Source organism: Schistocerca americana, chromosome 1 (genome assembly GCF_021461395.2).
Source record: "Schistocerca americana isolate TAMUIC-IGC-003095 chromosome 1, iqSchAmer2.1, whole genome shotgun sequence".
Classification (NCBI taxonomy): domain Eukaryota; kingdom Metazoa; phylum Arthropoda; class Insecta; order Orthoptera; family Acrididae; genus Schistocerca; species Schistocerca americana.
In genome coordinates this window covers 891,874,526-891,889,726 of record NC_060119.1, presented here as the reverse complement: position 1 = coordinate 891,889,726, position 15,201 = coordinate 891,874,526, and the positions used below count along the sequence as shown (strand labels likewise).

The following is a 15,201-nucleotide window of genomic DNA, read 5'->3' as shown; positions in this document are numbered from 1 at the left end:
TTCACCAACATCATATGTTTTCCCTTCCTGCTCCTGTAAGGCTTCTTCTTCTTCTTCTTCGACAAATTTCAAGACCAAGGTATCTAGGTAGCATCTTGAGAACTGCTTGATTCATTGTTTACCTCAAAATAAGCAAATCATCTTCTGAGAGGGTGATGAAGGTGTTTTGGGACTACTGCTTTCTCCAATCTTCAAAAATGTCATTCTGAACTGAGACACAGTCCTTACTAGACCCAAAATTATCTTTTTCCCAGGTTGTTTTTTTTTTTTTTTTTTTTTTTTTTTTTTTTTTTTTTTTTTTTTTTTTTGACCAAATGACACTGTGATAACTATCATTTGCACTTTGTGTCCTGATATCTGTGCAGCCCGCCAGTAGTACATCAGAGGCAAGTCTCTGATAGACAGGTACTATCTTGATCACTTTGTTTTGAAAATACCAGAAGTTTTAAGTTGGAGTCTGCTCTTAATGGACTATTATAAATTTGATGTTTTCTTCCCCAAGGTATTGGTTATTGTTATTTTTTTATTTTGTGTGACGTGAGAAAGTGCTGCAGCCGACTGGGGTTTTACCGCCATGTAATAGAGACAGACCACTTTTTTGCCTGCCATGCAGGCCAATGACATTGAGTGGACAGCTCCATGATGCCTCACAGACACTTTCTATAAGACGCAATTTTATCTTCGAAAAATTACCTCCAAATTCAGGTGCATTTTATACTTGAAATTGATATAAAATGTCCAGTGTTTGATTTAAAATGCCCACCCGACTTAAAAATGGCCATATATTCAATCCCATGGGAGACCTATCTCTGTCTGGCAACACTGGATTCAACTGGCAGCAGCAGTACATTAATGCAACAAAGATGAGTTATGGGGATTCATAAGCTTGCTAACACTGTCTCCCTTTTGCCATGCCGTCACAAACCCAGAACACTGTCTAGCCTATCATGCATCATTGCAGTCCACGGTGCCAGTGAACTCGAAAGTGATTTGTGTTATCGGTCACAGTACAATATTTTTGTTAGTAGCTACTTTCATAATGGAAAAAATAAGACATATTCATATGTTGTGGGCTATAAATTGAAAGTAATGGCATATGCACAAGAACATAAAACAGTGCAACTGAGCGGCATTTCGATCCTCCACCAACAGAAAAAGCCATTCACGATTGACGAGCTGGGAAAGAAGAGCTGAAAAAAATAGAGGACTGAAAACAAAATGGCCAAAACTAGAAGATCACATATTGAAATGGATTTAAGGACACCATCAAAATGGCACTGGAATCAATAAAAAACTGATTCAAATACATGCTCGCAAGCTAACACTACAGTGGAACTTAACAGACTATAAGGGTGGAGTTCATTGGTGCTATAGGTTTACAAAGCACCGTGGACTTAGCATGCACATCAAAATAAAAATATCCCACAAAATGCCACAAGTGTATGAACAGAAAATATTATCTCTCCAACGCTTTATTATTCAACATCGAAAGAAAACCAGTGAGGAACTAAGCCTAATAGCAAATATGGAAGAAACTCCTCTGACATTTGATGTGCAGGGTAACAGAACTATTGCCATGAAAGGTGCTAAAACTGTAACTATAAAAACAAGTGGACTACACTGTTGTCCTTACATGTCCTTACGGTACTAAATATAATCCAATATCATTTTCAAGTGCAAACAATGCCAAAACCTTCTAAAATACTACCAGGTTGTTCACATACATGACAAAGGTTAGATGGACAAGGCTGGTATGAAATTATGGATTAACAAAGTGTGGGAGAGAAGGAAAGATGCTTTACTGAAGAAGAGTTCTCTTCTTGTGGTAGATCAGTTCAGCAGTCATCTGAAAAAGTCTGTGAAAGGGAAACAGACACGGAAATACAGAGCTTGCTTATATATGAAGAGGACAATGATGATGACAAAGAGAAAGAGGAAGAAGAAGAAGAAGAAGAAGAAGAAGAAGAAAAGTTCATACGATGATCTTCGAGGATTTTAAAGGTCAGTTCGGTCTTATAGACAAAAAAATCAGTCTTGCTTTGCAATGTAATAATGAAAATGGTAATTTTTTTTTTAAGGGATTGGTACTATGCCTGGTCTTTTTACCTGTATGAACCTCTGCTGCCTTCCCTGTTTCATCTCTCAATGCTACTCACTCATCTTCTATTGCATTCTTTTCCCCTGTTGGTCTAATGTTTTTTTCCTCTGTTTCAGTCCAATGTTGCCTAGTGCTCCCAAAACTCCAAACAACTTGAGGTTCCTTCAGTTTACCCAGGTCGCATATCCTTCACTTCTTGCCTGTTTGCAGTTTCCTTTGTTTTAATCGGCAGTTCATAACCAACATATTATAATCAAGAGTCCACATCTGTCCATGGAAATGACTTGCAGTTTAAAATCTAGCTTCACAATCTTGTTCTTACCATTATGTAATCAGTCCGAAAACTTGCAGTGTCCTCATGTATCTTCCACATATACAAACTCCTTTCACAATTTTTAAATGAACTGTTAGTGATGATTAAACTATGCTCTGTGCAAAATACTACTAGGGAGGCTCTCTCTTTTTCCCTTTCTTCAGTCCATGTTCTCCTACCATTTTTCCTCCTCTTCCCTTTTCTACTAGTGAATTCCAGTCTCTTATAACAAATTTCAAATAATTTTCCTATTTAAATTCTCTAACCTACCTTCCCTACAACCCATACAATGTTAGTTTTGTTTTCATGTTCCTGACATTGCCCCTCAGCAGTTCTCATCCGGATATTCAAATGGGAGACTATTTTAGCTCTAGAGTATTTTACACAAGAGGATGCCATCATCGTTTAACTATACAGTAGAGCTGCATGCCCTCCAGAAAAATAACAGCTCTAGTTTCCCCTTCAGCTGTTCATAGTACCAGTATAGCAAGTCAATGTTCACTAATGTTACACCACCAGATCAGACTGATGCCACTGCAACTACTGAAAAAGCAGTGAATCTGAAAATATTACTTGAAGGGAAGAAAAATAAAGAACAAAGTGGTCACCTCAATAAGGGAGGATTTTGAAAAGTTTCAAGAAGACCTACATTACTGAAGGGATAAAAAAATCTGGAAAGTCACTGGACCAACTGTATAGCTACGGTGTAATACTGTTTGAGAGATAAAACTAGCATTTCAAAAGTGAAGATAAAAATAAAATTACATTTATCCGAACTTGTAAAACTACCTCATACTCTTTGTTACTTACTCAGTTAACCATCTCAACATACTATTCCATTATTACAATGTGTTACTTTCTAATGATCACTTTTTCCCTCTCTCTTGCCCTCATTGCAATCTACAAAAGCCTATTTTTATTTCAGCTTGTACTTCTCTATTAGTGAATTATGTTCCTTCCCTGACACTGCAATAATCTTCATGCATTTCTCTCTTACTATCAACTTCTGTGTTCATCTTTCCTTCTCATGTCACTCACAAAGTTGTGACTCCAAATACATTTTCTTATTCTACCAATATTCCTTAGGGTGTGTGTGTGTGTGTGTGTGTGTGTGTGTGTGTGTGTGTGTGTGTGTAAAATACTGACTCTTACACAGTAGGATGTTAATATCAAGTTCTTAACTACGTGCTCTATCACTCACATCTTGGCGCTCCACGGTGTAAAGTGGAGCAGTTGGATGCAGGACGGCCTTCTGTGCATAGTAAAACATCTCCGAGATATTCTTCAGGGTCTTTGCCGAGCACTAAAACAAGTTAGAGAAGAAACATAGCTAAATAAAAAGCATACCTAGATTCACATTGCTGTTATGGTGACTTACATACTGTACACATATATTCATAGTTCAAACATCTGTCAAGCCTACAAATATGGACACTTATTATTATATTAGCATCATCAGTTACATCTATTACCTTGCTAATGATAATTGTATGGAAGAACAAACTGCTTGCATTTTAAAAGTCATGGTTTATTTATAATTTCCACATGATTACTGCCGTCTGCCTCTGCAGCTAGAGGGGCACCAAGTCTGGTTATCATTTGAAGAATACGGGTTCAATTATCAGTATTATCAAGGAACAGCCCACAAAGGGATAAGTTTATTGTTCTGTAATTAACTACATGAAGATGAACACCAGTGTTTGAATATCTATCCACAGCGGTCATTTTGCATACTGCACAATAAAAACCATTAACTGCTTATATTCAGCTGATAAAAAGAAAATACAACCTAAAATCGGTCCAAATGTCAGGGAACAGGCACCTGATATATACCACACCCCCTCCTACGCACGCACCCCCCCTCCCCCCCCCCCCCCTTTACACTTGGCAAAACTGGTCACAACAGACAGGATAAATAGAATGAAGGGGGGAGGAGAAGGCCTGTGTCATTATGATTTATACCTATAACAAGTCATAGCTAGTCCCCAATACACTCAATAAATTTGTATAATTGTACTTAGCTTGGTTCCATTCTTAAGACATATGCAAATGCATGTGACAGTATAAGGTTATCAATGCACTTCATGTCTTAGGTACTGGAGATGTTATACATTTGGTCATTTATTGAGCATTGCAAGTGTAACAGAAGAATATGGGATTATTCAACTTGCTCTTATACTACTCCAGAGATTAATATTACAGCTTTTCCATTTCTTAACTATTTTCATTAGTAATGCATATTACACAAAATTAACAATTCTTATTCAAGCAGTATTTCAATAGATTTTATTAGTCACAATATATTTTACCAATAGCTGATGACAATAGCATATTTAGTTCATGTGGAAACATTTTCATAAATTTTGACAACACAGTCCACGGAGAGCATGTACAATCGTGGTATGACGAAAAATCTGAGCAGCTGCTGGCACCAGCCATAGCAGGCCAAAAAATTCTGAAGATGATTTGTGGATAAGTCGAAACTGATTAATAAAGAATATTTTTGCAAACTCGAATGTTCATTTTTAAAAATGGAAACATTTTATTTAAAAAGAACATTCATAATTTATGATACCTGTAAACCATTTGCACATCAAAATTCTACCCTGCTAAAACTTGTTGGTTTTAAGATTAATACTTTCGAGGCAGCAGAGTCTCACAGTCTTAACTACTAACTCTATTTGCATCAAATTTTCTAGACAGTAGACACATTTACTACTGAGTGTACCTGAAAAATTATCAGTATACAACACATAGTTCTGCAGATATGACATCTACAGTTATGAGCCAGAGTCCACATGAGATTTGGGCCCATCCCAAAATTGTTAACATAGCTTATTTGAAAGCCCTCATTATCTGCTTTTAGGAAAACATTCTACTTTTTCTGGAAACTGAATACTTCAAAAGCTATCAGTATTCAAAATTTTTGTGTTCCAGAATGCTCTAATCTTAAATGAATTCTTTCCAGATCCAGTGTTATAACATGAGCTCCAATTCTTCTGTTTTCAAAAGTGGACACTTTTACTAAAGTAATATGTTAGTTTATCAATTGTTCCAAGTATAAAATTTCCACTTTCTCGAAGATTCTTAGCAGACTTTGGGAACCTCCATACACATCAGAGCTTACCATCCATAAAGTAGTATCTACTATTTTATCATGTTCTAATTATAGTATACAATTTCTGACTGATAAAATTTCAGGGTGTACATGTGGACAAGAAAAAAAAATTCCCGGATTTTCCGGTTAAAAATACACTTTATCCCGGATGAAAATACACTTTTTCCGTGTTAAGTAACAGTATACTTTTTCCGTGTTAAGTAACAGTATACTTTTCCTCGGAACTGTAAAACTTATCAATCCTTTCAATGGTTGTGGTTTTATACACCGGCGTAGAATTTCCCAGCACTTTAGAAAACGAAACTCGGGGAAAAAACACGTTTCAGAAAGATGTCTGATGCACAGCAACATGTACACTGCACATTTTCGTATTACGAAAGTATAAATTCGAATCCCATCAAACACTGCATGTTACTTTCCGAAGGATTGAAATCAAGATTGCGATGCACTTTTGTAAGCTAGTCGTAGCTCATATCAAGCGATCTCGCCAACCGATGACAGCGGATATTCAGAGCATGGGACACGTGATGTAGTCAGCCAATAGCAATATCACTGTTAAGCAGCACGAACATACAAATAGGAAAAGTTAATGGTTTAAATCACTATACATAGTGTAGCTACAAGAAAAGAAAAGCTTTCACCTATAATATTGGTCTCTAAGATTAATAAGCTGCAAGAGAAGCTAAGCTTTCACACATAATGTTGATCTTTTTTGCACGTGTTACACTTTAAGATACATCACACAAATGTGCCAGTAAAATTTTTAACAACGTCATAAATGTCTGATCTTCTGAGCTGGAAAATATTCTAAATGGTTGTCCTCAAAGCTTTGATTTTTGAATGAGAGTCAAACGCTCTGTGATTTAAGAAACTTATCGGACAGTCACGCACAGAGTTCATCTTGTGTAAAAGGAAATTTACTTTACTTGACAATAACGCTTTTCAAACAACCATAGAAATAGATTCGTTTCAGCAGTTGCACCAGATGACAGGTGTCACCGCGTTTGCACAGCTACGATGACGCAGGAAGCCCGTATGTTTGTACGTGTAAAACATTGGAAGATCTTACACTGTGTCATAAAAGAAACAAGACAGAGGATACTCCAAGAGCAACGGAATTTTGTGAGCCATACTAAAATGCATAATTCAGCTTAAAGTGTACATTTGTATGTCCAGATTCAGATGTAAATTTTCTTGGAGTACCAGTACCGCGCTGATGACCTCGATGTTGAGCGCCCATAAACCCCCCCCCCAACCAGTACCGTATTATCTCAAGTTTGGTCCTTTTTTATGGCATAATACCATATGTGCTAGAAGATGAAAATGTGAACTTGAAATGCAGCGAACAGGTGGAACTAGCAAATAGTGTGGAATTAAACACATTGTTTTAAATAAATTGGCCTCAGTAGAAAAAAATTAATAGAAGTCCAATTTCTTTAACAAACCGACAAAAATAACTTCATTGTTCTGCAAGGCAATTAACGCTTGACTGTCACACGGGTCACGTGGAGACTGCCACCTTCCCACTACAACTCAGACTGCTCTGTGCAGCAGGTCCGGATCTACGATATTTCCGAACCGGGACAATATTAGATAGTGGCGCTCCTCCTCCCTCGAGCATTTGAGGTAGGACGCCAAAAATTTAAAAAATCAACTTCTCAAAAATATCTTCAATTTGTAGCGTACATCTTTCTGAAGAGTCTGATACATAAAACATATATGTTCGAGGGAACGTAAGACATGTTACTTGGTCTTAAAGTGTGCCGAAGTGCAGTGCCACGCCTCTTCGCACAGCATTCTTCCATTGCACGTCTCTGTATTTCGCTCTGTGGAATTCAAACTTGTAGTATTTTGTAAAGGGTGCCATCAAACTATATTCAGGCTGGAGGAAATTAAAATGTCCTGTGGTGCCTCTCCTGCTCCCAGATGGTTGGTTTGACATCCTGCCCCTCTTAAAAAAATTTCTCAATTAATACTGGATGGAATTATTTGTAACCGGCAGAACAAGAACAATTCAGAAAATTTGCAGTCTTTACTGCCTATTAGCTAATAACTTGCTGCTTTTGTGTGGCATAAAATTAAATATGATACATAAAACGAGTAAAGACAAGAGACAAGCAAGACAGTACACATTTCTTCAGTCCTTAAGTCCTAGTTTTTTTTTCCTCTCTAATCTTGCCACAGCTTTATATGGCGTACTTTCCTTTCTGGGAAAGAATCTATTACCTCATCAAAGTTCGGCAATGTTTTGCTACATGAAAAAACGAAATGTCATTGTCTAATACTAGAAAAGCTGTTAATACAAACAGAATCCAAGACTGGTGTTGTTTCTATATCTGATTATGTGTATTTTGTCACTGTCTGCTAGATAAAACGAAATAGGTCTGCCTAATATTGCAGCAGTTGTTACACACACCAAATAAACGAGACTGTTTTGGCACAAATGTTCATTTTTATAACACGACAGAATATAATTCATGAAGTACCAATATCAAATTCCTATTAGGCCTACTACAAGCAAAAAGTTTTATGTTAGAAAATAGTTTCACATTTCATTCATACTCTCTAGGTTCTGAAGCATGAGATCGAAAAGCAATAGTACGAAATTTTTATATAAATTTGCAATCATCATATTCTTCCGTAATTTGTGAGAGTCCCTGTTTCTTCTTATTCCTCATTTTAATAAACAATCTTGTCATCACTAATTCTGTAACTATTCCTGCCAGTGTCTACTTTTATTCTCTGGTTAACTTCACTAACCCAGCCACAATCACCGGTTTAGTTATCCCACATTCATTCTCTGGTTACACGTTATTACGTGTTCGTACAACGCATTTTCCACGCTACTTCCAGAATAGAACTTTAGCAGCTGCTAGGCGTGGATTGTTCAACTGCCCTTAGTAGTGTGGCAGTCTGGCCAAAAATTTTCTGTCAAAATTTCATTTTCTTGGATACACGGAGAAGACAATACGTAATCTTTGTTGCCTGTTATTCCTGTTAGTCGTTTATTTCCACTCTGGTAGTCTGAATCTATGGAATTCGCTAGTAATTATAACAACGCTGATGATTTGCGAACCCAGTCAAGCACATAAACAGTGATTGTCATTCACCCTTTCGGCTTTATTCGCTCAGCTCGTATAGACCCGTCCCCTTTTGTTTGCACAAAAGTTTATTTCTAGATGTGACGGGGATTCCCCTGGCAGAGACATCACGTACACTATGCACACACTCAAAAATCAACTTATGATTCATTAAGAAATCAACTTAGAATTTGACCAAAAATGTTCAAAAACCAAGAGGGATGCATTCAAAATCATATGAGTAATCAATAGACCAACATGCGCTGGATGCTTGCCGCTTTCTGAAACAAGGTCTTTTCCTTAATAATATGAATTTGGTGCCTGTGTCTGTATATGTGCAGATGGATGAGTGTGTGTGCGCGAGTGTATACCTGTCCTTTTTGCCCCCCTAAGGTAAGTCTTTCCGCTCCCGGGATTGGAATGACTCTTTATCCTCTCCCTTAAAACCCACATCCTTTCATCTTTCCCTCTCCGTCCCTCTTTCCTGATGAAGCAACCGTAGATTGGTAGATTGCGAAAGTTTGAAATTTGTGTGTGTGTGTGTGTGTGTGTGTGTGTGTGTTTTTTTTGTCGCTATCAACATACCAACGCTTTTGTTTGGTAAGTTACAGCATCTTTGTTTTTAGATATATTTTTCCCACGTGGAATGTTTCCCTCTATTATATTCATATATATAGTCATTCTCACTTATTTTTATGTTAATATTTATTTTATTCTCTTCTTGTCCAGACAATACAAGAAGAGAATAGAAGCTTTCAAAATGTGGTGCTACAGAAGAATGCTGAAGATTAGATGGGTAGATCACATAACTAATGAGGAAGTATTGAATAGGATTGGGGAGAAGAGAAGTTTGTGGCACAACTTGACCAGAAGAAGGGATCGGTTGGTAGGGCATGTTCTGAGGCATCAAGGGATCACCAATTTAGTATTGGAGTGCAGCGTGGAGGGTAAAAATCGTAGAGGGAGACCAAGAGATGAATACACTAAGCAGATTCAGAAGGATGTAGGTTGCAGTAGGTACTGGGAGATGAAAAAGCTTGCACAGGATAGAGTAGCATGGAGAGCTGCATCAAACCAGTCTCAGGACTGAAGACCACAACAACAGCAACATTTATTTTATTTATTTGTTCAGCATTTAAAAGGCAAATATTGAAAAAAGAGATTAAAACATAAAAGGACACACATTCAGCATTGCATAATATAAAACTTTACTCACTAATACTTATTTTTTAACACTCCGATGCTGGTGCTGGATAGCACAGACCCACTAGGTAGTGTTTCTGTGCCTATGTCACACCACCTGCGGTGTTATTTACCCCATCTCATCCATCCCCCTGACTTGGGCATTCACGACAGGCAATAGTTGTTTACCCCCGCAAGAGCAACACCTTAGCTACAGAGGAGCGGCGGATCGCACAAATACCATCCCCGTAAGTATTCTTGATTCATCAAATTTTCCTCAATGTAATGTCTTCTTGTGTTTTACATTCAAGCATTCTGTATGTGAAGTGTAAATTATTACTGTGCACTTATATAATAGAAACTGGTGCAGGATCTCTTCGATCCAGTGCCAGCATTTACATTCTAGTCTTCCTCATTTCTTTACAATGGTCTTGACTACTCTTTTATTTTTATTTTGTTTTGCGACTATAGAATATTAACATTGTTTACAGGTCAGTTGTTCGTCTGGATACGGGCTCAAATGAAATTCATGATACACACAATCCAGAAGTTACACATTTTCAACAAATTTTGTTTGATGACAGCGACGACGAGGGAGAACATGCTGCACCCAGGGTTCCTACTCTCGATATGGGAGATGAAGAGATTGATATTGATGCCTCAGAAAGCATAGAAGAAAGAGACAACTCAGATATCAAACAGACTGACACAGACGTAAGTTCAGGTGAGGAATATGGCGACATGTATCATTGTTATAGGAAGAGAGGAAAGAAAATAATCGAATTATTCGATTGGAAAAAGACACCATATAAAAACCACAGGAAAAACCAAAAACACAATATTCTCCACTTACGGGTTCCTGGTGTCACTGGGTAAGCAAAAAAATATTGAAGAATTCCAAAAACATGGGAATCCTTATTTGACCAGGAAATGCCGGAAATGACTTAAGTACACGAACTGATGCATTGAAATTATCCAAAGCAATTACCAGAAAGAACGAAACACTCACCCAATGGACATGGTCGAGATAAAAGCCTTCATTGGACTTCTATACATAGCTGGAATGCACAAGGTGGGAAGGAAAAGTCTTTAAGATTTGTGGGATTCCAAGGGGTTCGGAATAGAGATATTTTGATTGACCATGAGCGAGTACAGGTTTCATTTTCTGTTACAAGCTCTGTGAATTTATGATAGACAATCACTTAGAGAACGCAGAGTAGTGGACCACCCGGCACCAATTTGAGACTCATTTTACAAGTTTGTGAAGAGCTGCCAATCTTGTTACATTGTAGGCCTAAACATCACCACTGACAAGAAATTCGAGGCCTTCAGAGGATATTGCTCTTTTATCCAATACATACTGTCTAAGCCGGCAAAATATGGAATAATAATTTTTGCTACAGTTGGGCCCAAACTGTTTTACACCAGCAACATGGAGATCTATGCTGGCAGACAGCCAGATGGCCCTTTTCAGGTTAGTAATAAAAGCAGTGACGCAGTCGAACATTTGGTGACCCCTCTCACTAATTCAGGACGCAATGTCTGTGCTCACAACTGGTTCAGCGATGTAAATCTGCTCCGTGATTTGTCAGAGAAGCACTGGCTGTCAGATGTTGGAACCCTGAGAAAAAAATAAATGGCAGATCCCGAAAGAAATGAAGGATGTGAAAAGCAGAGCTGCTAATTCTAGCATATTTGTTTCCAGAAAAGAAGGTATGATCGTTTCTTATGGCCCACAAAATAAAAATAACAAAAAAATGCATTATGATGCTGAAATGGACTAAACACAGGAGATAAAAGAAAACCTATTATAATAACTTATTATAACAAACACCAAATTGCAGTTGATATGGTTGACAAAGTGTGCTCTGCTTACAACGTTCAGAGGGGTACACGACGATGGCCCATGGTCATATTTTATTCAATATTAAATGTTGCTGGCATAAATTCCCAAATAATTTATATGGGAAATGGCAACGAAAGTCTCTGCCAACGGCTGTTTCTTCGTCAGCTCGGATGGGACCTATTGGAAGATCAATTGGTAAAACAAAGCCTGATTTCCACTCTACCTCAGACCCTGGCTACACGCTTTATTGAAATTCTGCCGCAAAATCGTCAACCTTTAGGTCTTTTTGGAGAGAGAGGCGACAATGCCGACACCAATCAAGGAAGAAGGAAGTTTGCAAACCCTGCCTCACAACTAGTACAAGAAAACTGATGAAATACTCGTGTAAATCGTGCGGACAATATCTGTCTCTTCAACACTGTGATTTTGTTTGCCGTGAAGGACATGAATTGGGTGCTTCTCCAGAAGAAACATGAAAACGTCTCTTATTTGTTATCCACTGACTGGTCAAGTCCACACTCTCACTGAGAGTCATTCGAGAGGCCCCACTGTTGTCATCATCCACCTACATCTTCTGACATTTGTCCTCACACAATTTGGGGTATTCCATATTCTTCTCAAAAGTTTAAAGTTTGCTATTGATATATCTGGATCATCAATGAGGCTTCTATTCTTGACTTCACCTCCACTCCAAGATCTTTCCCTTTCCTCTCCACCCGTTTACCACAGGGGTGGCTTTAATTTAGGCTGTTTCTTCGTGTCAGGTCCTGATTTACAGGAATATTTGTATTTGACAGTATTTTACTATTCTCTCTGAATAGTAACTGATTTCTTCCAATTTCAGGTGACACTATATTAGTTAATACGGATAGCTAATCACTATATAGTATGTGCTGCTGCGGTGATTAGACCTGCACATCAGTTGCACTTTCTCATTAAAACAATCGATCAAACATCTGTGAATGTATAGTATTACACCATTCAAAGGAAATATGGTATCAGTTTTGCATTTTCTTTACTTTAGTGTGATCACTTAAAGTGCAGTTTTATATACTGATTGTTCCCATACCAAATATGCTTTTTCTGTTTCTGATTAGGGATACCACTACACATCGATGTAGCCTATTACAAAATTCCATGTGACTCAAGATATGCTGACAAATTGGAGCACATAATGTACATTCTAAGAAGAAGAAGAAGAAGAAGGTAGAAAGAAAGAAAGAAAGAAAGGGAATTATCCGAATGGGACATAAATCAGAAAAAATGATGTACAAGTACAGACAAAAAACAATCATTATTTCAGAAAAAATGGATGATTTATTCAAGAGAAAGAGCTTCACAAATTGAGCATGTCAATAATGTGTTGGTCCACCTCTGGCCCTTATGCAAGCAGTTATTTGGCTTTGCACTGATTGACAGAGTGAAATACTGTCCCACAATATACCCCGACAACCAGGAGTGATGATGTTCCTTGGTGTCACTTCATTTTGTAGTGCGATTCCTTTGGTTGTCATCCACAGCATCCTTACATCACAGCAGTACATCAACAATATTCTATGCCTCGTTTTGTTGCCCTTCATGGCAAGCCATTCTGACCTTACATTTCAGCAAGATAACATCCACCTGCACATGGTGAGAGTTTCAACTGCTCACCTTAAAGGTGCTTGCCAAACCCTTCCTTGGCCAGCATGGTCACCAGATCGCTCCCCAGCTGAATATATTCAAAACATTAAGGGTAGGGTCCTCCAACCAGCTCCGAATTTTGACAATCCAATGTGCCAATTGGACAGAATTTGGCATGATATCCCCAAGGAGGGCATGCAACAACTCTGTCAATCAATGCCAAGCCAAAGAACTGCTTGCATAAGGGCCAGAGGTGGACCAACGTGTTACCGACTTGCTCAATTTGTGAAGCTCTTTCGAAAAAATCATCAAATTTTTCTGAAACTGTAACCATGTATTTGTCTGTGCATCGATATCACATCTATCAATTTTTGCCCGTTTCGATAATTTCTTCATGGTGCATCTATTTTTTTTCTTTTTTTTTTTGTCATATCGTGTATTTTTGTGTGATCCAGATAACTGAGGCATTCATTTTGTTAATTCTTGTTTTCTGGAAGCTGCTAACAGCTTTTATGATTATTCTTACAACAAGGTTGTCTGACACTGTCCATGGGGGTTAAAATTAGTTAATCGAAAATGAAATTAAATCCTAGATGAAAAAATAAGTCTGAAGCAGGGAAATGACTTCATCATGTGCTCAAGAGGAGGAATGAAGAGGATGGAAATTGGCCATGTCTTCGTGGTATAACCAATCTGGTATTTGCTTAAACAATTTCGGGAAACTAAAGAATACCAAATCAGGCTGGCCAGATGGAAATTTGAATGTCATCCTCCCAAATGTGAATCCCATGTTTTACCCACTGCAGCTCCTCATTCAGTTCTTCTGTCATACAGAAGTTTATTATATGATTAGCTGAGAAACATGGCATTGCCCAGATATTTATTTATGGCTGAGCCCAAAACTTCATACGCTCAGAATTTAGTTCTGACTTTATCAATATTCTTTGTACAAAACATTTGAAGTAGTATAATTGGGTACACAAATGAAGAGCTTGTTTTCTTCATTAACACAGGAATGAGCCAAGTAGAAATGGCTGTGCAAAAAGCAACGAACTAAGGTCCACGCCCGTAACACACAGCTTCTGGCCTTGTGCTCTGTTTATCGCCACGGCATAACATAACCTCACTAGGAATTGTACACAATTTAGCGAAATCGTAAATTGTTACAAATAAGTTGGATCTGGAGCACAAAAACTCACTTGTCTGCACTACTTTCCATCAAAATTTCTGCTTCCATGATAATACATTGGAAAGTAGTAACTTCAAGCCTCTGTGAGTGAAGTGTTCTGAGGAGCAAGATAATGTGGCACATTCCAAAGGGCGAATTAAGACCTGAAGTTCTCGAGCCACAGCAAGTCTTGCCTCACGATCTTCTTCAGATTCTTGAGACCGCATAGTCCTCAGTCTTTTAGCTCTTCTGGTGTATTAAGGAAGACTCTAACATTTTCCACACATTTTTATTCATAAACAAAAATGAAATTAAAATGTAATCATTAGGCACCCAAATCACAAAGCAAACTTAATAAATTCGTTTTTCCTAGAAAAGAATATAGATAAAACGTACTGAAAGAAGCAAAGCAAGATCATTAAGATTTTAATCTTCTTCTTTCCTTCTTCTTTTGCTACTGCCTGTGTCTCGCATCATGCGCAGGGTCGGCAGGGTTAAGTATGGATGTGGTATGGTTAATTATAAGGGGTGGCCAGATGCCCTTCCTGCCGCCACCCCATAACCCCCGGGTCGGAATGAGTGTACCCCACCTGTCTGCGTCTAGTGTAAATAATCATGAAATAGTGCAAATGTGTTACAAATGTCTGCAAGTCGTGTAACTTTGAGGCAGGATGTGGGGACCAGCCTGGGATTCACCTGGGGGATGTGGAAAACTGCCTAAAAACCACATCCAGGATGGGCGGCACACTGGCCCTCAGCGTTAATCCCCCGGG

The 15,201-nt window shown here is 38.1% G+C and overlaps 1 protein-coding gene across 3 annotated transcripts in view; it reads right to left on the bottom strand.

Moving 5' to 3' along the window:
- The window catches only part of LOC124614497 (mitochondrial Rho GTPase), a 174,965-nt gene that overhangs the window by 102,499 nt on the left and 57,265 nt on the right, over window positions 1-15,201 (bottom strand). For all 3 annotated transcript variants that reach the window (XM_047142948.1, XM_047142949.1, XM_047142950.1), the window contains exon 5: window positions 3,613-3,714. In XM_047142948.1, coding sequence (XP_046998904.1) covers window positions 3,613-3,714 — 102 coding nt within the window. The remainder of the gene's footprint in view (window positions 1-3,612; window positions 3,715-15,201) is intronic.